Source organism: Lutra lutra, chromosome 9 (genome assembly GCF_902655055.1).
Source record: "Lutra lutra chromosome 9, mLutLut1.2, whole genome shotgun sequence".
Taxonomy (NCBI): domain Eukaryota; kingdom Metazoa; phylum Chordata; class Mammalia; order Carnivora; family Mustelidae; genus Lutra; species Lutra lutra.
The window spans coordinates 32,511,655-32,537,123 of record NC_062286.1 but is presented as its reverse complement, the minus strand read 5'-3'; the positions used below and the strand labels follow the sequence as shown (position 1 = coordinate 32,537,123).

Genomic DNA, 25,469 nt, shown 5'->3' with positions numbered 1-25,469 from the left:
ACTTTGTCCACATAGAACTGCTGTGCAGAATTTGCTCAAATGTTTTCATCTCAGGGTCTTCCCTTTCTTTTCTGGTCTTCCCTGTTGTCCTTCCCTTGTGCATATCCTCACTCTTTTTGGTGATTTTCTTCTGCCAACAGCCTACTACCTCTAATATATGCTGATTCTTTAGGATTCTTTCATTTGCCTTTTCCTTTGTACTTATTAGAATGTGACTATGAATTACTTTGAGGCTTGCCTTTTAAGTAGAGTAAAAATAGATAATTAAAGCAGATTTGTGCTAGTGATTCTGTAATTACTATAATGAATATGTATTATGGAAGCTACTACCTAATTATCAAAATCCTTGTGTTTAAATAGATAAAATTAAATTTCAAATTAAAAACACCAAATATTTAAAATAAAGTGGGATTGTTTGTTCTCTAAAAAGAAAGAAATACTCATGCCAATTACCATCTTCCGTCAGAGTGCTCCACGTTGGAGGAACCATTGTGCTGTTGCTCAACAACGATCACCACAGGAGCCTCCAAGACTGTGAACAGAGCGGCATCCCTTTGAATTCCAAGGGCAGCCCCACAGATGAGCCTGGAATCGAGGAGTGCTTGAGCCCCAGAGAGAAGACTGACCTATCGGACACAGTGTCATCTTCATCGGAAGCCAGCAGCCAGGGGGGCTTAGACAAAATGCCACCGGTTGGCTCTTTAGTGCCAGTGGAATGCTACCAAGTTAGCCTTGGAAGGACAGAGGCATTCATATGCAAATACAGGAAGTCGCACTCTTTGGGACTCTAGCAGGCTTGCTGCTGTGAGCCAGGTTCAAGTCCTGTCAGGGCAGCTGTACAGCAGTGAAGGCGGTTGTCCTGGACCCTCATAGGGCCCCAGAGTCCCAAGGAAGCAAACTCCCCTGAGGTCCAGCATTGCTGCTGGACACAGGTTCTGAGTAGAGATCAGCTTTACACCCAAAAGAATTAAAGTTGCCAACCAAAACCAATGAATGTACATTACACCAAATGACTCTTAAATATCGTATTCTGTCGGAAGGTGAAGAGTTTTGCCCCGCCTGCACTATTTCTGAACAGAAACTGAAACTTGGAACAAAGGTTTTCAGGGGTTCACATAAAGTATACTGCAGTCATCATAAGGTTGGTGATGTTTTCACGATCAGGTTTTTCTAAATGTAGAAACTTTTATGTCTTCTTTTGCTATTAAACTTGATTTTTAAATGTATAATTTTCTCCTCCATTGGAATAAAAATAATTTTTATTTGCAATACCTTTTGTACGTCCCAAGTTATATAAAACATTAGTGAGAATAATAATATAAATCAAGCCAGTATCCTCCAACATGACGGAAAATAAAGTTTGCTCTTTTTATAAAAACATTAATAAGTTATTGCCTCTCCCTTATTTAAATTAAATACATTCCTTGTGTTTACTACTTGAGAAGAAGATCTTCTTAACAGGAAGTTGATGAGAATATGATTTTCATTTTTTTTCAATTATCTAAAGTAGTGGCTTGGCTTCTTGGCTGTTTTACTATTTTTTTTTTTTTAAAGATTTTATTTATTTATTTGACAGAGAGAAATCACAAGTAGGCAGAGAGGCAGGCAGAGAGAGAGGAGGAAGCAGGCTCCCTGCTGAGCAGAAAGCCCCATGCGGGGCTTGAACCCAGGACCTGGGATCATGACCTGAGCCAAAGGCAGCGGCTTAACCCACTGAGCCACCCAGGCGCCCCTACTGTTTTACTATTTTAACAACCTCTCCATGTTTGGGAAATTTCTCACCTGTGAATCCCACCTCTCCAAAGAAGAAGCTGAAGAGTCTTTTCCAGCTGGGGCGTGGCATGTAACTTAGTCCATTCATCAGTGTGGAGCTAGTGGGGCACAGGTGATAAGTGGAATTTCTACCTGAGATCACTTCATAGTAATCCCAGTGGAATCTGAGCCTGTCCCGTATTCATACAACAAATATTGATTGCATACCTATTCTCTGCCAGGGCATTGTTCGAGGTCCTTGGAGCACGTCCGTGAACCAAAGATCCTTGCCCTCATAGGAGTTAAACACTCTAGCAGGGGAGACGGATAAGAAACAGCAGACATAGTGAATAATTTATTTGATGGTTAGAAGGTGGTAAGTGTGGGGTTGGGGGAAGGAAAGCAGAGTAAAGTGATCGGGAACCAGGAGGATGGGGATAGGACTGTTTTGCACTTTTAATAGATCAAGCCTCTTTGAAAATGGGAGATTGGAGCAAATATTTAAAGGATATGGAAGAGTGTTCCAGGCACATGGAATAGCCAGTTGCAAAGGCCGTAAGACAAGAGTGTGCCTGATGTATCTGAGGAAGTCGGACTAGAGCCGAGTCAGTGAGGGGGAGAAGGAGAGGTTGACCAGCAAGTCAGTGGCAGGCAGCAGGGGCAGGTTAGACCAAAGAGGGCCTTGCAGATTGCTAGAAGGACTGGCTTTGACTTAAAACTATTGGACAGTTTTGAACAAGGAGAAATCTAACATACATTTTAGAGAACCACTGTGATGACGGTAGTGAGGGGAGGCAAAGGCGAAAGTAGACCAGTTGGGAACTTTTCACAATAATCCAGGCAAGAGAAAATGGTAGCCTGCCCAGCAGGAGCAGCAGAGGGGGTAAGACACAGCTGGATTCTGAAATATCTTTCCTTTCTTAAACCGGCAGGATCTGCGGATGTGTTTGATGTGTGGTGTGATAAGTGGAGAGAGGGAGGAGTGATTCTCGGATACTTGGCCAAGCCCCCCGAACAGGGCGCTTCCATCAACTGATGGGGGAAAGGCTGTGGAGGGGGCAGGCTGGGTGTGAGATGGCATTTTTAGACTTGCTAACTCTGAGATGTGCATTAAACATCCCAGTGGGGGTGTTGAGTAGGCAATTGAATACATGAGTCTGAAGTTTAAGACAAAGTTCTGCCCTGGAGATAGAAATTTGGGGATTTTCAGCATATTGGTGCCCTGAAATTGGATGGGATCACCAAACGACTAAATGGAGGAGAAGAAGGAAGAGGAACAGGGCTGAACCTCGGGTTCCTCCAGCACTAAGAGGTCCAGAGAAGGGAAGCGATCTGCAAGGGAGCAGGAGGAAAGCGAGTGGTTGCCCGGAAGGCAAATGAGCACGGGATAGGGAGGAGGCAGTGATCTATCAAATGCTGCTGGAAAAGATAAAGACCTAGAAATTGACCCTTGGATTTAGCAGTGAGTGACCCCAACTGTGGGAGTTTTGGTGGCCCGGGGAAAGAGCAAAGCCATCTGGGTTGGAATTAAGAGAAAATACTGGGGAAATCTGGAGGTAATGAATACCAATGACTCTTGCAACTAGTTTTGCTGAAAAGAGTGGAAAATGGAGTTAGTAGCTTGGTGAGGGATGTGGAATCAAAAGAATGATATATTTTAAGATGGGAGAAGCAGCAGCATGTTTTTCATATTGAAGAGACTGTTCCAGGAAAGGTGGAAAACTCATGAGGTAGGGAAAGGATAATTGCGGGAGCAGTGTCCTTGAAAAGGGGGTTGGAATACATTCCACACATGGGGGAATTAGCGTTCAATAAGAGCATGAATAATTTCTCCATGGTTACGAGTGGGAAGGCGGCATACAGGCATTTCTGCAATAACATGATAAATGTGCTCCTGAAAATGTTTCATTCTCAAATTCATGCACTAAAAATAACAGAATTTACGGAAAAAGTACCGGCCAGACCATTCTAAACCTATCCAACTTAGGAAATGGCATACTATCAAAAACGCCAATTAACATAGTTTGAAAGAACAGGTTAACATTCCTAATAAATAAATACACTTGACCCTTGAACAACCTAGGGGTGAAGGGGCCCTACCCCCACACAACCAAAACCCGCTTATAACTTCTGAATCCCCTACAACTTAACTACTTATAGCCTACCACTGAACTGAAGCCTTACCAATAACATCAATAGTCAGTTAACCTCTACTTTGTTATACAGATTGTACCCTGGATTCTCACACTAAAGGAAGCTAGAGGCAAGAAATGTTATTCAGAAAACCATAAGAAAGAGAAAATACATTGGTAGCATGGCCGATTTGTTTCTTGAAAACAAACCATGGAGGCCGGCTAGGAGGGCAGGGCAAGGGCAGTGGCAGCAGGGGGCTGGGCCCTGGGACAGCGTGGTCACCAAGCCCGGTGGCCCCACCTCAACAGCAGCAGCCACAGGGCAGGCCGTTGAGGAACACCATCAGCCGGGAACAGTCTTCCAGAAGGCGTACTTTCAGCCCATGGCCATCAGCTGCTGGCCTCCCAAAGGCCACGGGGAGGGGTCTGCACCGGGCCCACTGAGGCCACCCCCATGAGGCAGGGCTAACCAGCTGCAGACCCACCCCTGCCTCCAGGCCATGGTCCCTCTGTGTCTGCCTAGCCTCCTCCCTGCCCACCTGAGCTCTCCAACCAACCACCCTGTCAGCACACGGGCTGACCTGCAGCTTTGCCTGGTCCTGGGCCCCAGAGATCTGTTCATGGTCTTCCATGGCCTCACTGGTTCCTCAGAGGGCAGCAGGCATGACCTCTGTCTGCTCCCTTCACCTTTGATTTGGTCCCATGAAAGCTGAGGTGGGCAGCTATAAATAAATGCCCTTGTGGCTTTTGTGGTCAACTCTTAAAAGGGGGGGAGGGGAGTACCTGGGTGGTTCAGTCAGTTAAGCATCTCTTGGTTTCAGCTCAGTTCATGATCTTAGGGTCGTGGGATCGAATCTGGAATAGGGCTTTACCCTGAACACAGAGCCTGTTTGAGATTCTCTCCCTCTCCCCATGCCCCTATCCTCCCCACCCCACGTGTGCACAGTACATAAGTACATCTTAAAAACAACAACAACAACAACAAAAAACACATAAAAGTAGACCCCCATAGTTAAAACCCATGTTGTTCAAGGGTCAACTATTGATCAGTAAATAAAGGATATCACATTTCCATGAAAAGGGCAAAGGCAGGTTGAATAGAATTTGGTAGAAGAAGGGTAGAGGCTGCTACCTACACAATAAGGACTTCCAAGACAAAACCTGTGGCCCAAAGGAATCAGTAAGAAGATACAGTGAGAAGGCCTCATGCAAACTACTTTATTCTTCCTGTAGTTTACTCATTCAGCTCATTCCATTAGCATCTTCACGTTCAGCTGCTCTTATCTGGTAGCACAAAGTATTAATGTGCTGGGGGGAGAAATGACTTATGAACCGACCCGATTTCCACTTTAGAGTGACGTCATCCCCGACCTAGCAATAACATTTGAGTGACTGCCTATTACAGAAACACACACTGTAGAACAGACTGTAAGTGGGAGCAGATGCTGGAGGGTGGGCGGATGTGGTGGTGGTAGACTGTGCAAGTTCTCTTCTGACTGCTTCAGTTTTCTCAGTGAAAAACTATGTGGTAATTTCCCCAGATCCTGACTCTACACCTGGAACGGTGCCCTGAGCAAATGCAGAATCTCTACAATGGCTCCCAAACCATGGAGTAAGGGTGACTGTTATCAGAGGACCAAGATCCCGTCTTCCTCAGGCTCCCCCCACCTCCCCCATCCTACCAAAATGGCCGAACAAAAGCAGTGATTCCTTTGTAAGAACTGCAGCTATTAGTGCCGTTAAGAAAGAGGCACAGATGCTTGATGAAATTCCTTGGTATCCAAAGGCAATCTATGGCACCTTTGGGTTTGTTGCTCTGACTTATTTACTTTTAATGGAGGCTTCCTGCAAGAGAGGGTCCTTCAGCTGGTCCAGGCTCACTGTGAGCAGCTCTGCATGTTTATCCTCATGACCCAGTGGATGGAATGATGCTCAGAATGTCTGTGAGCAATGAGACGCTGGCTGGAGACTGCTGGAGACTGTCCTCATAGGGCAAGGATAGCTGTAGCCTCTTCGCTTTTGGAGCAAAGCCAAGCTCTGTTGTGCACCTAATTATTCTCCTTTTAGAAAGAACTCTTGGCTGGCAACTGAGGGCTTGACCACAGGACACCAGGTGACTGTGTGACCCAGCCTGCCCATCTTGAACTGAGAGTGCTCTGATCCACCACGCCAAAGGTCAACAAGCCCAGCCCACCAGCACCTTCTCATCAGGGGGGAACCAGTATACATCAGCACCGAGCTCCACAGCTGACCGCCCTCATGAGCTACAAGAACAGTCATCCCCTCATCCTGCCAGGGGCTTCCTGCCCGCCGCATCCCTCCCCTATCCCCCGACCACGGTCCCATGGGGGGGGTTCCCGATGAGCAGTTCACCAAGGAGGAAAGAAGTCTAATCTGGCTTACAGATGGTTCTGCAAGTCTTTTTTTTTTTTTTTTTTTTTAAGATTTTATTTATTTATTTGACAGAGATCACAAGTAGACAGAGAGGCAGGCAGAGAGAGAGAAGCAGGCTCCCTACTGAGCAGACAGCCTGATGCGGGACTCGATCCCAGGACCCTGAGATCATGACCTGAGCCGAAGGCAGCGGCTTAACCCACTGAGCCACCCAGGCGCCCCTGGTTCTGCAAGTCTTGCTGGCACCTGCTGGAATTTCACTGCTGGGGCTCTTCAGCCCCACCGGGGCCAAGGGACAAGGAGGAAAGGAAATTTTCCCCGGGAGCAGAACATGGAGTGGTCTACATGGTCCACTTTGCCCGGAAGGAGAGACGGCCTGAGAGGGAGATGCTCACCCTGTCATGACAGGCTACTGGTCTGAAAGGGCGGCCAGGGCCGTGAAAGAAGGTCAGGACAAGAGTGGACATCTCAGAACAGGGCCCAGTATGGGAGAATATTTGTGTCAGGTTCTAAGTCCGCAGGTGGAAGACTGCCTGCCCGGTGCCTTCCCCTTCCCCTAGCCACCCTTGCTCGGTGGCCTCATGGACAAGGTGGCTGTGGTTTCTGGAATGGAGGTAATGTACTGGCCCAATGAAGGACGGGTCACCAAGTGCCTGCCGCCACTGCTGATTAACTTTCAGCAGCAGTGACCTCCCCTGAGACTTGTTATAATAACACATTCGGGAGGAAAATGAGAGTGGAGACCGCTTCCCTTGTGGAGAGGGCAATACTTTGTCTTGGCTGGAACAACTGCTCATCCTAGACTTGGATTCTCCAGGCAGCAGCAAATGCGTGGATTTACCAAACTCCCTTTCGCGCCACACCACCAGAGATCCGTTACAGCGATGGAAGTGAGGCCACAGGCCTAGGCTCTTGGGATTTCTCACCAAGTTCGCCACCACCGGAACCGAGTGGCGTGAGCTACCTGCTGGGCTGGCAGAGAGAAATCCTGGCCAGGGTGAGACGCCTCCCTGCCGGGCGCCGTGTGTGCTGTGACCCGCTGACCAATAGATGGAGCTCTTTCTCCCAAAATCGGAGTAAAGAGACCAATGGGGGAGAGTGGGAGCGGGTATGTGTTACCGTATCACCTCTAATTAAGCAGGCAACCAAAATGGAACCCGCTTTCTGGAAGGGTGGCAGAATAAACATGGGGTCTCAAGGGTCAGCAGGGACAGAGGGCAACATTCAGGGTCCACCATCAATGGTGCCAGCTGCGGCGTGAATGTCCAGCCGGGGCTCATTGTGGCAACAATCCCCTCACGGGGTTTGCCTGGTGTTCCTGGCTGTATGGTCAACCAGTCACATTTTCTGGCCGTCTTGAGCACCTTAATTATTTTAAAATAAACTCCTTTTTTTTTTTTAATAAGATTTTATTTATTTATTTGACAGACAGAGATCACAACTAGGCAGAGATGCAGGTGGGGGGGCGGGGGGAGCAGGCTCCCTGCTGAGCAGAGAGCCCAATGCTGGGCTTGATCCCAGAACCCTGAGATCAAGACCAGAACTGAAGGCAGAGGCTTAACCCACTGAGCCACACAGGCGCCCCAAAATGAACTCCTTTTGGTCTAAACTACCTAAAGTGGACTGCTGATCGCACCTGGGAACCCCATCCCACACACCTAGGTTTCTTTCTTTTTCTTTTTTTTTTTTTTTTAATTATTGTGTGTGTGGGGTTTTTTTTAATTATTTCTTTTCAGCATAACAGTATTCATTGTTTTTGCACCACACCCAGTGCTCCATGCAATACGTGCCCTCCCCAATACCCACCACCTGGTTCCCCCAACCTCACACCCCCCGCCCCTTCAAAACCTTCAGGTTGTTTTTCAGAGTCCATAGTCTCTCATAGTTCACCTCCCTTTCCTATTTCCCTCAGCTCCCTTCTCTCCATCTCCGCATGTCCTCCATGCTATTTGTTATGCTCCACAAATAAGTGAAACCATATGATAATCGACTCTCTCTGCTTGACTTAATTCACTCAGCATAATCTCCTCCAGTCCCGTCCATGTTGATACAAAAGTTGGGTATTCATCCTTTCTGATGGAGGCATAATACTCCATAGTGTATATGGACCACATCTTCCTTATCCATTCGTCCATTGAAGGGCATCTTGGTTCTTTCTTTAGTTTGGCGACCGTGGCCATTGCTGCTATAAACATTGGGGTATGGATGACCCTTCCTTTCACTACATCTGTATCTTTGGGGTAAATACCCAGTAGTGCAATTGCAGGGTCATAGGGAAGCTCTATTTTTAATTTCTTGAGGGATCTCCACACTGTTCTCCGAAGTGGCTGCACCAACTTGCATTCCCACCAACAGTGTAAGAAGGTTCCCCTTTCTCCACATCCTCTCCAACACATGTTGTTTCCTGTCTTGATAATTTTGGCCATTCTAACTGGTGTAAGGTGGTATCTCAATGTGGCTTTAATTTGGATCTCCCTGATGGCTAGTGATGATGAACATTTTTTCATGTGTCTGATAGCCATTTGTATGTCTTCATTGGAGAAGTGTCTGTTCATATCTTCTGCCCATTTTTTGATATGATTATCTGTTTTGTGTGTGTTGAGTTTGAGGAGTTCTTTATAGATCCTGGATATCAACCTTTTGTCTGCACTGTCATTTGCAAATATCTTCTCCCATTCCGTGGGCTGCCTCTTTGTTTTGTTGACTGTTTCCTTTGCTGTGCAGAAGCTTTTGATCTTGATGAAGTCCCAAAAGTTCATTTTCGCTTTTGTTTCCTTTGCCTTTGGAGACATATCTTGAAAGAAGTTGCTGTGGCTGATATCGAAGAGGTTACTGCCTATGTTCTCCTCTAGGATTCTAATGGATTCTGAACTTCATAAAATCTATCTACGAAAGACCCACAGCAAATATCATCCTCAATGGGAAAAAGCTTGCAGTCTTCCCGTTGAGATCAGGAACACGACAAGGATGCCCACTCTCACCACTCTTGTTCAACATAGTATTAGAAGTCCTAGCAACAGCAATCAGACAACAAAGAGAAATAAAAGGTATCCAAATTGGCAATGAAGAAGTCAAACTCTCTCTCTTCGCAGATGACATGATTCTTTATATGGAAAACCCAAAAGACTCCACCCCCACACTACTAGAACTCATACAGCAATTCAGTAACGTGGCAGGATACAAAGTCAATGTACAGAAATCAGTGGCTTTCTTATACACTAACAATGAAAATACAGAAAGGGAAATTAGAGAACCGATTCCATTTACTATAGCACCAAGAACCATAAGATACCTGGGAATAAACCTAACCAAAGAGGTAAAGGATCTGTACTCGAGGAACTACAGAACACTCATGAAAGAAATTGAAGAAGACACAAAAAGATGGAAGATCATTCCATGCTCTTGGATCGGAAGAATAAACATTGTTAAAATGTCTATACTGCCTAGAGCAATCTATACTTTTAATGCCATTCTGATCAAAATTCCACTGGTATTTTTCAAAGAGCTGGAGCAAATAATCCTAAAATTTGTATAGAATCAGAAGAGACCCCGAATTGCTAAGGAAATGTTGAAAAACAAAAATAAAACTGGCGGCATCACGTTGCCTGATTTCAAGCTTTACTACAAAGCTGTGATCACCAAGACAGCATGGTAGTGGCATAAAAACAGACACATAGACCAGTGGAACAGAGTAGAGAGCAAAGATATGGACCCTCAACTCTATGGTCAAATAATCTTCGACAAAACAGGAAAAAATATACAGTGGAAAAAAGACAGTTTCTTCAATAAATGGTGCTGGGAAAACTGGACAGCTATATGTAGAAGAATGAAACTCGACCATTCTCTTACACCGTACACAAAAATAAACTCGAAATGGATAAAAGACCTCAACCTGAGACAGGAATCCATCACACCTAGGTTTCTAAGCACGCTCATGTTGTGCGGCCTCTGTGTCAATCTCACTGGAGGGTTTCCACATAGTTTGCATTTTCCCTTTCGCCATATTTTCCAGGTCTCAATTTTTAATGTTTTGGCTTCAACGATTTTGAACAATACGGTCTTTTTTGCTCTGTTCTGAAGCCTTGCTTTCATCTTTCAGAGGAAAAAATACATGAGGGGGTGGACATCTTTGTGTGCATAACCAAGACGAAGCAAATGACAGACAGAAAAATGTGTTTCTTCAGTGACTTGAATGACAGCGTCAGAGATCATCAGAGGCCATGGTTCTAAATTATCTTAGTGTATTTCACAGAATTAAATCACAGTTCTGGGTTCTGCTAAAGCATCTTTAATATCAAATGCATAAGGCAATACAGCTTTTTGAGGGTTTTCCAAAATTTGAGGTTATCTTCTAGTTGGAGTATTTTATAGTATTTTCCCCACCTTTGGCACAGGGTGTGGCACATAAGAACGATTAATATTCCTTGAAGTAAATTGTACTGGCTCCTGCTGGAGAGGAGGAAATAAATGCTTGTGATTCTGAGGATAGTGAATCAAAGGGACACTCAGAAAGCAAGAGACAGCTGTCGGGGGACACCTACTTCCTCTATGACCTAGAAAGCTAAGGCTCATCGGGGATTCAAAATATATTAACTTTTGGGATGCCTGGGTGGCTTAGTCAGTTAAGCGCCTGCCTTTGCCTCGGGTCACGATCCCAGGATTCTGGGAGTCCCGGGTGGATCTCCCTGCTCAGAGGGGAGCCTACTTCTCCCTCTGCCTGCCACTCCCCCTGCTTGTGCTCTCTCTCCTGCTTTCTGACAAACTATAAATAAGTAAGCTTTCAAGAGGAACCACTCACTTGGATATAAGGTAAATGATTGTTCAAAGAGCTATGCAGGAAAGATTTTGTACTAAAATTAGGTGAGATGCAAAATCCTGGTCATTAAGGAATCTCAAGGGAGAATTTTTATGCATGTTATACCAATACTAAATCCTATGGTTTTTCCTGGGATCTTCCCATTGAGATGGAGTGTAGCTTTTTCTATTTTCCGATTCTTTCACTCTCTCATCTACTCCTTCATTCACTGAGCTATCAAGCGTTGACTGAGTACTTATTATGTGTCAGGCTTCAGGGATGCTCCTTGGTAGACTGGCCTTGCCTGAAAAGCTGCCTTGACAGCAATCGGGAAGGAGGCAGGTCAGGGGCGGGTGGGGGGCACCAGCCAGAAGTCTGAGTGTTGGAGAGAAAGAGGATTACCCTTAACCTCTGGAAATGGAAGGATGAAACCACTCTCTGGAAAAGCTCCACGGAGAAAGATGAAGGAAATCCAGGGAAATGTTTGAGTGACAAGCAATGGACTTGGGAATTTAAAACAACTGAAAACATGCTTAGGTACAAGAAGAGCTCAGCTTTCTTTGTCTTTCAGTTAAATTCCATGAATTTATTATGTACGAGAGAGTCACGTGATCTGAAGTATAATTTTGCCATCTGAATGCCATAATCATTTAATATTGTCAGTTTTCATCAAGTTCCTTCAGCAAGTAACATCTTTCTCGGGGGTGTAACAAAGGAAAGCAATTACTCCAGGTCCCCCTCCCTCTTACTCATTATTTCTACCACTTCATGGTCATGCTTCCGACACCCATTTGTGACTCTGCCCCGGATACCTCCATGCTAATTAGAGATTGAACTCATCTTGGAAGAGGGTATATTAACGATGTGGTCTGCCTGTATACCCCAAATGCCCAGCACCAGCCTCTCGATATTGACATGGAAACCAAGAAAAATTAATTCACTGAGCCAGAAGTTTTTTGCTTTTATTTGTGTTTAAGTTGGATTATACCATTCTCCTGCTCAAAAGCCTCCAATGACTTTTCATTTGACCTGGTGTCCCGAGATGCCCTCTAACCTCCTCTCTAACCCTGCCTCTTGCATTCTGCCCTCCTTACTAACTGAATATACAAAGCTTTGTCCCATTTCAGGCCTTTGCACTTCCTGTCCTCTCTCCAGGGACATTTCCTCCCACAACCGCATTAGTCAGGATCTCTGCTCCAATGCCCCCCTATTAGCAAGGCCATCCCTGGCTTCCTTGTCGCAACAAGCCACCACCTCACCAGCTCCATTTCTCTTCATAGCACTTCCCTCCAGCACAGGAGACGTGTCTGCTTGCTGTCTGTCTCTCCAGCTCCTGAAGGGAATGGCTTTGTTGATCTCACTGATTATCCCCTACACCGAAGTCAGTCTCTGGCACATACCAGTCCCTCAGTATAGATCTGAGAAACAGATGACCACACACAGGTTACTTTTCGAGGTCGTCTGCCAACCAAGTGAACTAAGCCAGAAAGTTCCAGGATGCTGGACCCAGCTCCCCTTTGCTTCCCTCAAATCCGTGCATTCCAATGTCATGAAGGAAAAAAAGAAAAAATGTTGACTGTTATATCCCGAAGGAAGATTTTTTTTTTTTCCTTTTTTTCCTTCCTGACATGGGGATGTATGGAATCATGCAACACGGAACCAGCTGCTCGGTCGTTCCTAGGTAAAAGCTTGACATTTTCTGTGACACCCTTCTTGATTATGTAGGCGTATCATAGACCCACAGGCCGATTGCTTTAAAAATGATGAAATTACACTAACTTCCATCTTAACCCATTGCATTCTTCACTCATCTGGCTCCCTGAAGTAGAGCTGGTATTTTGGACAAGGGCTGAGGGAAGAGGGTGTCCACATGTCCTGCTAGGTGTGGTTCCACGTGGCTCCACGTGGCTCTCATGGCTCTGCCCTTCAACCCACCTCACCCGCCTCCCACATTCTTCCCTCATGTTGCTCCAATTCTCTTGGAAACCATTCCCCACTCCCGTGAACCCTCTTTAAACTGTTACTTTATTTGGAAAACCCTTTGTTTAAGAACCAGCTCAACCTTTGGATCAATACTGCATTAATCAGTTGCGTTATGTCCCCCAGATTACCTTTCACAGTTGGTTTAATTTCAATTCCCAAGTCCATTTTACTTGAGAAACATGTTGGCATGATAGCAATTTACCATAGTCACCGCAGAGGCATATAAAGCAGAGACTAGTGCTTCATCGACGTGTTTGTGGGAACACAGATCCTTAGACACGTGGGCCTCAAACCCTACAGATCTCACTTTCTGGGGACTTAGACACCTTGCCAGAGACTGGCGGAGAGACCTTAGGTTCAGGCTCAAAGTCTATTTCCTCTACTGTCGACAGGGATGACAGCCAGAGCTTCCACATTCCTCCCAAGGCTGTCCTGACATTTTGTTTTGAAGTCGCTGCACAGGGACCAACCTCTCAAAGAGAAGCAGAACATGAAGTGCTCTCCTTGATGTGTACTAAGAAGCTGGGAAGATGCCCTTCTATCGACACAGCATCGGATAGCTTCATTGCATTGTTGGTGTCATCTACACGCTGTGCTTTTAAAATCAGTTCACGTTACAAAGGATGAGTTCACGTTCAACTTGGAAAAGAATAGAAAAGTTTGCAGAGGCGTTGAAAGTATTTCATGGGCGTGTTACACGTGTGGCCTTGCCTGTGTCCCTGGAAAGCCCATCAGCTCCTGAATGTCTCCAGAGGCCCAGGAGAGATGATTGACTTTCAGGAGCTCACAGCTAGACTCATGAAACAAGGACTAGAAGTCTTGAGTCTCGGAGTTCCTAGCCTGTCTCTAAACACAAGACTAGCTAGCCTTCTTTTTGGAGTAATTGCTTTCATTTTAATAATTTTCAAAAAGCCACCAGGGATGTTTTCACAGGACAAAGTAAGGAGGATCTACCCCACTTAAATATTAATCTTTGAGCAGCCCTGGTGACATGGGAATTTCTCAGAATGTTCTGAGGGGGCAGTGCCAGGAAGGTAATTAAAATTGCTGTCATACCTTTAGGCTACCGCCAAAGACAGGAGCTCCTGAAGGTCAATCAGTAAAGAGAGGTTCTATGCTTATAAAAATAGGTCTGGCATTCTTTACAGAATTACAAAGGGCAGTATGTGCTCTGGTTTAGAAATGCAGCTCATTGATTGAAAACTGCAGAGCGGGTGTGCCTGGCTGGCTCAGTCGGAAAAGTGTGTGACACTTGATCTCAGGGTTGTAAGTTCAAGCTCTGTGTTGGATGGAGAGATTTCTAAAAAAAGAAGTAAATAAACTTAAAAAACTGCAGAGCAGTAACTTCCAAGTGGAACCACGAAAACCATGGGGGAATGTTAACCTAAATGTATAAAAATATGGGGGGGGAAAGCTCAGATATGGTTAGAGAGGCACGATTAGTGTCTGTGTTGGGTGTTGGGCATGATGAGAATGCTGTGCAGGAAAGTGGAAGGAATCACGACTTGGGAGTAAAAAGGCCAGAATCTAAACCTTAGCTCCACCACTTAGTATCTTAGGGGAAGGTTATTTAACCTCTATGAGCCCTAGTTTCTCCATCCATAAAGTAGAGGCACTAACAATAAGACAGAGTTCATAAAGAAGATGGCCCGTCACTAAGGAAATGCTGACTTATCCCTACACTTAGCATCTCATCAATGCCAAGAGACAGGACTGGAGAGGATTCTGAGAGTCAGAGCTGTCTTTTCCACTTCTTATTTATATCTAACATTTAGAAGAATGTAGGAACCCTCTGAACTGAAGGGAATGGGACTCCAGCACCATTCTTTTGGAATCAAGTGCTTGAAAAGCAGAGTTGGTTTTTTGAGCACCAATAGAGTCCAGAAGTAATACAAGCTTTGGGAGAAATGAGAAAACCACAACAATCTTTGCAGTTTTCTGGGTTCCTTTTGTGCTCTTATAAGCTTAACAGTGTCAACCGATGTGATGTTTTCCGTGTGGTGAATGAGTTTGAAGCCCGCCAAAGCCACCGCTGAGTGAAGTTCAGTTCAGGCAAGTTTCTAAAGGGTTTATGTGTTCCTCACAGCCAACTTGACTCACAGGCAAAGCCACAAGGATACAAATAAAAGGTGTTCTATGATTCAAGAACTAAACACCCCCATCTTGACATCTGGCTGTGATTGTGAGGTACCTATTGTGTTCTGGGAAGGTAGTCAAAGGAGTCCCAGGCCCTTCTTGTCCAGATAGAGTGGATTCTCCGTGAACCTGTTCCAGCAAGCTTTCAATGTACTTTCCAGAATTCCCAGAGGATGTCACTGCACATTTATACCACTATTGAGGGAATTTACCCATAAGGTCCTGTATAGATTGAGGACATGTCTTAAGAATTTGAGGCTACAGTTCATCCATCCTCACAACCCACACTCAAGGCAGTGATGTCATCAAGGTCTTGGTCATCCAAAATGACCAGATCACAGGGCAGTGGTCTGTGCATCTTGTGAATGTTGGCAATGGCAGCCTTAACACATGACAGGAAGCATGGCCAATAGTCTATCAGGTATGATGTGAGCTGAGGAAGCTAGTGGGTGACATCTGTCTCTTCCATTAACTCACAATCACTACATGCATTCCCCTTGTGGCTGGATTGGAATCTTTGCAGTCACCATTAATTGACAAAATTCACACTCAAACTGAGCAGTGCAGCTGGCATAGACAGCTTCTGGAGAACAACTAGAAATTAAAGAGGATGAAGCTGGCAGTTGGATCAGTTAAGGAGAAGGTACACTGGGGTCACTGGACCATATTCTTACCTAAAGCTTTTCGGTCCTGGGCTCTACTCAGTTAAGGATAACCGCCATCTTGTGTGACACTGGGTTTACCATGACACTTAGTATCTTCCCCCCATTTCCAAGTCCTACCCTCCCTTTTGTTTTGGTTGGGTTTTTTTAAAAAAGATTTTCTTTTTTTATTTGAGAGAGAGAGAGAAGGCACAAACAGGGGAAGTGGGAGAGAGAGAAGCAGACTCCCCACTGAGCAGGGAGGCCAATGCTGGGCTTGATCCCATCTGGGATCACGACCCAAGCCTAGGGCAGACACTCAACCGACTGAGCCATCCAGGCACCCCCCCTTATCCCCCTTTGATACAAGAATCCCTTGGTAAATGACCTAACTCTGAAAACTGCTTAGTTGCCATCCTTGATAATGTCTTTTTCTTTCCCCTCTCCATTCCCTTTACCAGCAGGTCCTGTCAACTCCATCTCTGAAATATATTCACCCTCTTGTCTCCATCTTCATGGCCACCTTTGGGTCCAGATCACCACTGTGTCTCCTGGATTCCTGCCATACTCTTCTCTTCAACTGTCTCCTCCACCTCCACCGGCTTCTTCCAATCCATCTTCCATCCAGCAGCAATACTCACATTTTAAAATGACAGTCACATCACATCCCTGTGATGTGATTAAACTCTCATTGCCTTAAACTCTCATTGCCTTCTACAGCCAGAGTAAAACCCAGCCTCCTCAGGACGGCCAACACAGCTCTGCCCTATCTCTACAATCTCACCAGCAACACTGCCCCCTTGTTCTCGCCTTTCTAGCGCCCTGGTCTCTCTGCTCCTGTCCACAGAGAGGCCCAAGCACTGCCCAGGACAGCAGAGAGCAGCAGTATTTTACCATACATGCTGATGGGGAAAAAGAACAGGAAATAGGAACAGTAAAGTATCTTATAGCCAACCGATTTGTTTTCCTCTTATGGAAGCTACAAGAAGATACATGCTAATACGTTTTAGAATAAGTAGAAATCCTGCTTTGAAGATTAGCAAAATACAGGTTGCATATGGGCAAAGAGTATATTGATAGGTAAGTTCTCACTGTGATGGGGTGCCCTGAGCCTCTTCTAGCATTTGTGGTTGTCCTACAGCAAGAAGAATTTCCTCTCCTTCTAATCCAAGGATAGGGTCCTGGAGAAACTCAACTAATACAATTTAAAAAGGGCTCTTGGTCAGTATAGCTGTTTGCATTCAAAGGAAGTCACGTTTGAAGCATTTCTTTCAGAATTCCAATTAGAGATTTAAAACATACCTGCACATAAATGGGAAAGCTTTAAATGGAGGTGTAGAACCATATTAAGGTTACTAACTTAATACTGTTTGAGCCATCAAATAAATGTTCCATAGTACTTAGTTCATAACACATTTCAAGTTATGTCTGGGCTAGTTTGGGTTAATAGTCCCTTTAATTATTCTAATGAGGCTTACTTGCTTGTCAAGCTATAGTCTCATTCCATTTAACCTATTATACTGCCATATATTTTTTGATGGGCTCCCTACAATTGGTGCTAAGGGAATCACTTCTGTCCAGGGAAGAAGAAAGTTTATCTTTGTGATCTGAATTCATGCATTTATTCGGCAAAGATTTATGAGCACCGACTGTGTTCCTAGGCAGAGCGCTGGCAACACAACACAAACAAGACACAGTTTATACCCAAGTAGGGGTAAACAAGTGATTACTATGCAGAGTGTAACGAGCGACAGGCAGGCTTCAGGAGGGTTGTATGGAAGCTGACACACAAGGAAAAGTCAGCCTGAGCCTGGCAGAGTGGGAGTGGGAGTCCCCAGCAACGGAAACAGCCTGAGCAAGGACGGAGCCAGTGACCTTCCCTGGGTAGCTCACCTTGACCTTGTGGCCTTCTGAGTCTCTAGGATCCTAGATTCATCTTCATCTTTAGCCCAGGTAACCTTGAAAGTCCAAGAACCTGGGTTCCTTAGCTCAGGTAATTGAGGTCTACCTGGGCAGTCCACCTTGAGTTGTTCTCAGGTTTAAATTTCAAATGGGAAATCTTTGAGAGGCCACTCCCCTGCAAGTAATAATGTTACTTTTTGTGTAACTGAGGATAGATTCAGTTAAGAATGATATGAAGTGAAATGCACAGCCAATGAAAGTATAATTAAAAAGAAACTTATTTTAGTAACTGTATTGAATCACTTTAATCCTGGACTTAGAAAATAATTTGGGGCTTAAAAGGGTGACTTTAATTTTTACTTGTACTTTACTGCATTTTACTAGAGTTTTACTTGTACTTTATTGCACTTTACTACCAGGGTATTAACTGTGTCTTGTTTGTGTTTTGTTTCCAGAAACTTTGTTCTCTTTCATTGATGTTTCCTAAGGGCCTAGAATAGTGCTCGGCCCCTAGTAGGCACTCAATAAATATTTCTTGAAAGATATAGTGACTTTTATGGAGAAATTACATTCTCTGTAAGTTTCCTACATCATGGACTATAAAGGGTGCATGTACTCCAGTGAGAGGGGTTAGGGTTCCCTCAGAGTGAGCTACAATTGTTCTGACATTGCCAGTAAACCAAGGACGACATTGTTAAAAGGAGGGGGCTGTGGGTCTTCTGATGATCTAATCCAGGTTTTGGATAAAGCTCTCTTTTTTGGTGTACGTTGTCTATCGATGGCAGATGGACATGACTCTTGGTCTACAATCCCAAGTGTTCTGTAAATACACTTCCCAGCCTTATCTTGCAGGACTGGGAGGAAATTGGCCCTCACTCATTGTTGGGGATATTCACACACAGTTGTGCCAATATCCTTGAGCCTTCCAAGGGTCAGACTGGCTACCAGTGAGAAGGCCATTGTTCCAAGGGCTTTAGTTTCCCTGGACGCCCCACACAGACATCCTCTCTGTGGTCCTGATGCCTTTAAGGGAGTGTGTGGCCCAGCTAATCACCTGGTTGCCATGAATTTCTCTTTCAGCCTCTGGGATGCCCCTGAGTGCTTGAAGTCCCCAACCTCAGTCCTGAGCCTGTCCTCCCCTCTAGATCCCCTGCATTTCTCAATCTCAACCACTTCTGCTTTCTGCCTTGCAGAAAAATCTCCGAGGCAAAGAAATACAGTCTGGGCGTGGGATGCATTTAGAAGTGGGACAGAGAACTTAAGAAGAACAAACAGATTGTCTCAATAAATTATTCTGCTCCGTGCAGTAGTGAGCGGCCGTTTCCATCATCCTTCATTCATAAGCCAGTGAAGAAAACACCTCCTGGAGAAACCCATGGGTGGGGACACAATACCTGACTTTGGCAACATTTGCTCACTCTTCCATGACAGTAAATAGAAAGCAAGGAACGTTGGGCCCAGCACTCCTTGCTCTGAGCTCACTTTGGCTGGAAGGCAAGGAGGCTGTTTTTGCCAGCCAAAGTTTGAATGTAACTGAACTCCCCTGGCTTCTGGGCACCTTTCTGGTGTGTGAACCCTTCAACCTTCTGTCACTCCGAGGCTTTCTTCCATTCTCACCTCAAATCCCTAGGAAGCTTCTCGGAAACTTCAAAAGTCACTCACTCAGACACTGCTTTGGTGGTTGGAATATAAATGTTGAAGAGTCTTGACATTCTCTATGGGGATCTTTAAAGAAGACTTCAAAGAAACAGCTCTCCTGCTTTGAGAATTTCCCACATAAGTAATAAATGAAAATAATTCCCCTTTCTATGTCTCTGATCTCACCCTGAGGGATGGGTTTATTAAACAGGCCTGAGAGATTGCTAAGTAGTCTCTCCACGGGTCTCAGGAGCTTTTGTGGTCACCGGACTCACTGAACCTCTCTGAAAAGGCTCACGTGACAATATGTGGACACTGTCATTTGCAGGTCAGGCTTTATTTGTGGGGGAGGGGCGCAGGAAGGGGTGGATTTCACTATTGTTCCCCTTTCTCAAGTTCCAAATCAGTTTTTATAATAAAGGAAAAGTGCATCTTTCACAAAATTAAAATCTGAAACAATGTCTTACTTCTGGATGTGGCATCACATCCACCACGTGTGGAGGGAACAGGACAATGTTGGAATTAAAAGGAAAAGCTGGGGGGCACCTGGGTGGCTCAGTGGGTTGAGCCCTCTCTGCCTTCGGCTCAAGTCATGATCCCAGAGTCCTGGGACGGAGCCCCGCATGGGCTCTCTGCTCAGCAGGGAGCCTGCTTCCTCCTCTCTCTCTGCCTGCCTCTTTGCCTACTTGTGATCTCCGTCTGTCAAATAAATAAATCAAAATCTTAAAAAAAAAAAAAAAAAAGGAAAAGCTGGGAAGTTAGCTGGTGCCAACCTGTCTATCTAAAGATAAGGGGACACAATGGAAGGATTTTAACTTTTGTCCTATACCCTGCCATGGGGAAAGGATTGAGAAAAAATGAAGCAAACATCCTGAGGCTGATCCTCGGCTTCCTTATCACGAAAATGGAATCATTGTACCTATCTCACAGAGCTTTCCAGAAGGTTAAATGAAATCATACCTGGAAAAACAAAACAAAACAAAACATAGCCCATTACTGGCACACATGAAGTGCTAAATAAATGTTAACGGCGGAGGAAACGGCGGAGGATACTACTGTGGCTCTGGCCCAGAACGGTGGCTCCCAGTCCCAGCAGCACATCTGAACTTTCTGGGATGTTGTTCCAAAAATACTCACGCCTGGGTCCAGCTGCAGACATTCCCAGTCAATTGGCCTGAGGAGGGGCCCAGTTCAGGTGTGGTTGAGGAATTCACTAGGTGATTCTCAATGTGCAGCCAAAATGGAAACCCACTGCCCCAGGAGATCCAAGGACAAAGGAGAAACTATGTATCCTTAGCACTAGCTCATTACCAAGCAGGTGGTAAAAGGAAGAGCAAGAAGAAAACTTAGAACAGCAAGGTAAGGTTTTCAAAGAAGTTTGAAAATGACATCTTTTGTCAACAGCAGGTTAGTGACCCACCTAGTTGAAATGAAGCAATTAGTAAGACTTCATAAGAGTCTTAGTAAAACAAAAGAGTGTCCCTCTGTCCACATGGCTGAGACCCATCCGCCCACCACTGAAAGAAGACACACCCAGGTTAACAAGAGGGCAGCCATTTAATGCAGAAATCCAGTTAACAGAAAGAGACAGAGGTTAAACAACAGGTAAAAACATCGAACAATACTGCATAGTGTCACAGATTAGCTCTTACGCGGTTGGTCTGTCTCCCTTAGGACCCGGATTCCAGTACGAAGACAGAGAAGAGACGCCAGTTGAAAATAAATAAATAAATAAATAAATAAGGCAACAGAAGGGGAATCTTCCTGTTGACAAAGAACATCCACGAATAATGCACGAATATTTGGTGCTGACACAACAAGACACCCTCAGGACAAGTTCCAAAGATACCGCATTAAAACTGAACAAGCGTGGTTCGATGACAAGAAAATTATACTCGCTTTGTTATGAATCCTTTAGCAAATAGAAATGACTCTCAGGTAATTGTTATATACAAACTTTCTGAAATAAATGGCAATCATACAAATTTTTTTTTCCATTGCAATTTCCTCTGTTTTCTAAACCTAGAAATGTTCCATGGCACCGCTCCCTCCGTCTCACAGTCAAAGCATAGATAGTCATTAAAGCACTTGAATCCACAGTAGTCTTGTCCGTAGAAAGGTATGGAGGTTTTGCATGATTTTTTTCTATCAGTCATCCAGAAAGGGCTGGCAGGCAACAGGTTGGAATGTAAAAAGACCGTTTTGTGCTTGGGATCCCGACTTGAACTCCACTCCGTTCCTCTCAGGAGCCGTCTGCATCGTGGATGGGCCACTGAGCAGGGAACTCAAGTATGGACAGTCATACCGTGGAGTCTCTGCCAGACTTTAGATGTGCAATCTTGGTCCGGCTAATAAACGGATAAGCAATGCAGAGACCTCCAGCTGCCACAATAAAGCCTAAACTACACCAGGCACAAAAGATAGACCAGCTGTAGCCATGTTCCACATCATCAGGCAGGCTATAAATTAGCTTTGGGAGCCGGTTCAAATCATAGGAGATGCTGGCAGCATACGTGCAGAGGGAAATGGTGCAAAATATCCCTATAAATAATGCAAAGAGAACAGAATGATTGGTTACAGTGTTGCCTGCTACAAGGCACATGCCAGACAGGCCTTTGTGAAAACCAGGTCAACTGATGAGGTGGTCACTCCAAATTAGTAAAGAAGCTATAATGCTCACGCTGGAATTAACTTGAATTCGCTCAACAAACATTGGCAAAACCTTTATGCGCCAGACTGTACGCTAGGTATGGGAGGTGTACAAGTAAAGAACACAGGAGCATATTCTGATAACTTGAATTATTCAGGATTATCTTGCTTGGATGGTGATGTATATTTGAATTTATTTTTGGGTTTTGTTCTTAAAGCTATGAAATAAAAGTTCTATCTTTAAGGAAAAGATCTAGAATCACTCACATCTAAGATAAAACAGTCTTCTTTTCCCCTTGTCCTATACCTGATCTGACACATTTTTATATAGTTGCAAGCATCATATAATGTCTGTTTTCCTTTTCAGCTACCATTATCATTAGTATTTGTCATGGTCCCTATAAATAATATTTTAAATGTGTTTCTCATGTGCTAAATTATGTTTTAAGGTTCAGAGCATGACACATGTTAAGGCCTCAACATATCATTGTATTTTTCAATGAATGAATAAAAGCTTTTGTTTTTTTCTTATTCATTATTTATTTGTTTGAGAGAGAGCACAAAAGGTGGGGAGGGGGAGGAGGAGAAGCAGGCTCCCCATTGAGCAGGGAGCCCAATGTGGGGCTCTGTCCCAGGAACCCAAGATCATGACCCTCACTGGAAGAAGACGCTTAACCGACTGAGCCACTCAGGTGCCCCAAATAAAAACTTTTAAATGATACAAATTAAATCCAGGATGTTGGGATTGAGGTAAAATAGCTGAGTAAGGAGAACACATACTTCAACCATTCAGAATATAGGAGATAATTTGGGTGACATAAAGAAAGCAGACCGATTTACTTTTTTGTACCAACACATGTATGTATAATTATCTGTCCTTCCAGAACACTAAAATCAGAACTCTGATAAAAATTTCCCAAACACAATATTTTTAGTATTTAAGTGACGCTCCAAGGATTTAGATGCTTCTGTTCCACCAAGTGGACCCCTATGGATGCTCCTTTGGGATGGCCAGGGGATCAGAATGAGGCTTTTGCCAGAGATGGGTCACGAAAGCAGAAATGAACACCTAGTGAAGTATTGGAGTATCCAGTTTGTTCCAAATCCTGTGCCTCTCTTCTTCATACTTTGGTTTATCCCACATACAATGGAGGTTGCATCTATTGGCTGGAAATTGCTTTGGGGATATATTGAGCATTTCTGTAGGTGACAGAGACAGATCTGGGGACTCAAAAGAGAAGGCCAGAAGTAACAGATTTCCCTTGATCCTTTTGATAGAGCTCTGGGGATCAGAAACACTAGCAGAAAAGCAAACTCAGAGAAGGCAGCAATTGGGAGGAAATAAAAATGACCTTAATGCCATTTTTAAGTGTCAGAATTCTGCTTGCTCTCAAATCACATAAAGGCACATTGCTTGAACCCTTTACCAAATGTGCGTTCAGAAAAGAAATGTTTCCAATTAAAAGGACACTCGATCTGCAATAATTCGTTATTTCCTACCCTTTGTCTAATTCTGTTTTTAAAATCTAAAGGGATTTTATTTTCCCAAAAAGGATAAAAATCTTATCTTGTGACTTCCTGCTCTAGGTTATTATGGCAAACGTATCACTTTGAGTTCTCCAAAGATCATGATGGAAATAATTCTTTCATAAAGGAATGGACTCATCAAAAAATAATACTCCTCTGCTTTTTTCAAACCTTGTGAAGAGCAAATGTTCCTACATTTACATCAATGTTTTCACTGGCACCACAACAAAGAAAATGTTTATATATAATAAGGTCTTTCTAAGGAATGCTGGTAATAGAACAATAAGGCAGTTAGAAAAAATTGATCTCTGGAGTATCAACAGGTAAAATATAATAATAGAACAATGACCCAATCACAGGAAAACAACTCTGTTTTGCATTCAACTGTCTGCAAAGAGCTGAATGCCTAAAAGCAAGGCTTTTTACGAGTAATGTAGTTTTAATGACCTCTGAAAACTTGAGTTCAAACTAAGATTTTAAGCATCCTTTGATGTCCAAATGCACTAAGCTGAGAGGCAGGAAATGTGTATTTTGGTCCCCAGATCTGCTCCTAATCACTGTGTGACCTTGAAATTACCTAACCTGAGTCTTAGTTTCTTCACCCAGGGGAAAAAAAAAAATGGGGGACTTGGTTACCGAAAACCCTTACTGTGTCAAATTCTTGTGATTCTGTTACTCCAAAATAAGGCATGGAGCAAGAACATTCCCCCACCCAAACCCCATCAAAAAGAAGAAGAAAGCTGTGTATATACTATACATGCTCCCTTTGATTTTATACTAAACATTAATTTCGTTAGCCCCTCTCCCCTTCCAGCTCCACAAAGGTGTTTTTGGTGAAATGAATTTCAGCGGAACACCACCAGTTCACACAAAATAGAAAAAGATTATAAGAAATAAGCTAACCTGAGGACTTAACCAAAAGGATGATTTTCTCTGCCCTCGGTGTCACGAATGATTGTGCCTTCCATCTGTGGACCTCATGGACACTGAGCTTGATGTCACTGATAGAAATTTCTGTCTCTGACGGAGCTGCTGAAACTCCCTAAAGCTAATCAGCGGCCCACCGTGAGCAAGAGTTGGGCACTTCATGTCATGCTTTTTGCTATTGACCTCACCCTTAGAGCCATCTTGCCTCGCAAACCTGATTGCTCCTTTTTCTTACTTGTATCACTTCTCTCTGCTTATTTTATGGTGATATATAAGCATGTCTGTGCCACTTAAATTCTTTTTGGAAGAGGGCACTTGTCAAATCTTGACAAAAACCTGCCTTATTTTCTATTGTCTTTATGCGCTCTGCTTCAGGTCAGTGGGGAGGGTTACCATGAACCCACAAACATGACCCCATCCGCCCACTCCCTTCCCACATTCTGTCATGGGGGTGCCGTTTGGTGACGTTTTTAATTCTTCCAAGACACTTTTGAAGTTGTTCTGAGAAAGAGGAAAGCAAGGAGTCACAAAAAAGCATATGCAAGAGTTCCTCTGTGTTAGACCCTCACGTCTCAGAGTCGGCACACAGAGAGACGCCACAGCTGTTATTTGTGGGATGGGCAGGCCTGTTTCTGATTATTACCAGAAAACATACTGAGAGGAGAGAAAGCATTGTCTCCAACTTGCCCAACAAGATTTTGTAAAAGAGGATATTTAAAAAGGGGGGGTGATCCTCACTTCAAAGATACCAAGTGTAACTCAAATGAAGAAAACGTCTTTGTTGTAGCTGGATTCTTAGTCTTAGGTCAATGCTAATACTGAGGAATTCTCTCTCTCTCTCTTTTTTAAGATTATTTATTTATTTATTTATTTATTCATGAGAGACAGAGAGGCAGAGTCAGATGGAGAAGCAGATTCCCCACTGAGCGGGTAGCCCAATGTGGGACTTGATCCCAGGACCCTGGGATCATGACCTGAGCCAAAAGCACAAAG

General features: G+C 44.2%; 2 protein-coding genes across 6 annotated transcripts in view; one reads left to right on the top strand and one right to left on the bottom strand.

The window, feature by feature from the left end:
• The window catches only part of THUMPD2 (THUMP domain containing 2), a 41,148-nt gene extending 39,764 nt beyond the window's left edge, over positions 1–1,384 (top strand). For both annotated transcript variants that reach the window (XM_047745928.1, XM_047745929.1), the window contains exon 10: positions 467–1,384. In XM_047745928.1, the coding sequence (XP_047601884.1) occupies positions 467–791 (325 nt within the window). In that variant the 3' untranslated portion in view covers positions 792–1,384. The remainder of the gene's footprint in view (positions 1–466) is intronic.
• An 11,769-nt stretch (positions 1,385–13,153) lies between these two features.
• The window catches only part of TMEM178A (transmembrane protein 178A), a 57,817-nt gene continuing 45,501 nt past the window's right edge, over positions 13,154–25,469 (bottom strand). For 3 of the 4 annotated variants that reach the window (XM_047746801.1, XM_047746803.1, XM_047746804.1), the window contains exon 4: positions 20,918–21,914. In XM_047746801.1, coding sequence (XP_047602757.1) covers positions 21,673–21,914 — 242 coding nt within the window. In that variant the 3' untranslated portion in view covers positions 20,918–21,672. Of the gene's footprint in view, positions 14,357–20,917; positions 21,915–25,469 lie in introns of those variants that run through there. The other variant, XM_047746802.1, reaches the window with a different exon arrangement.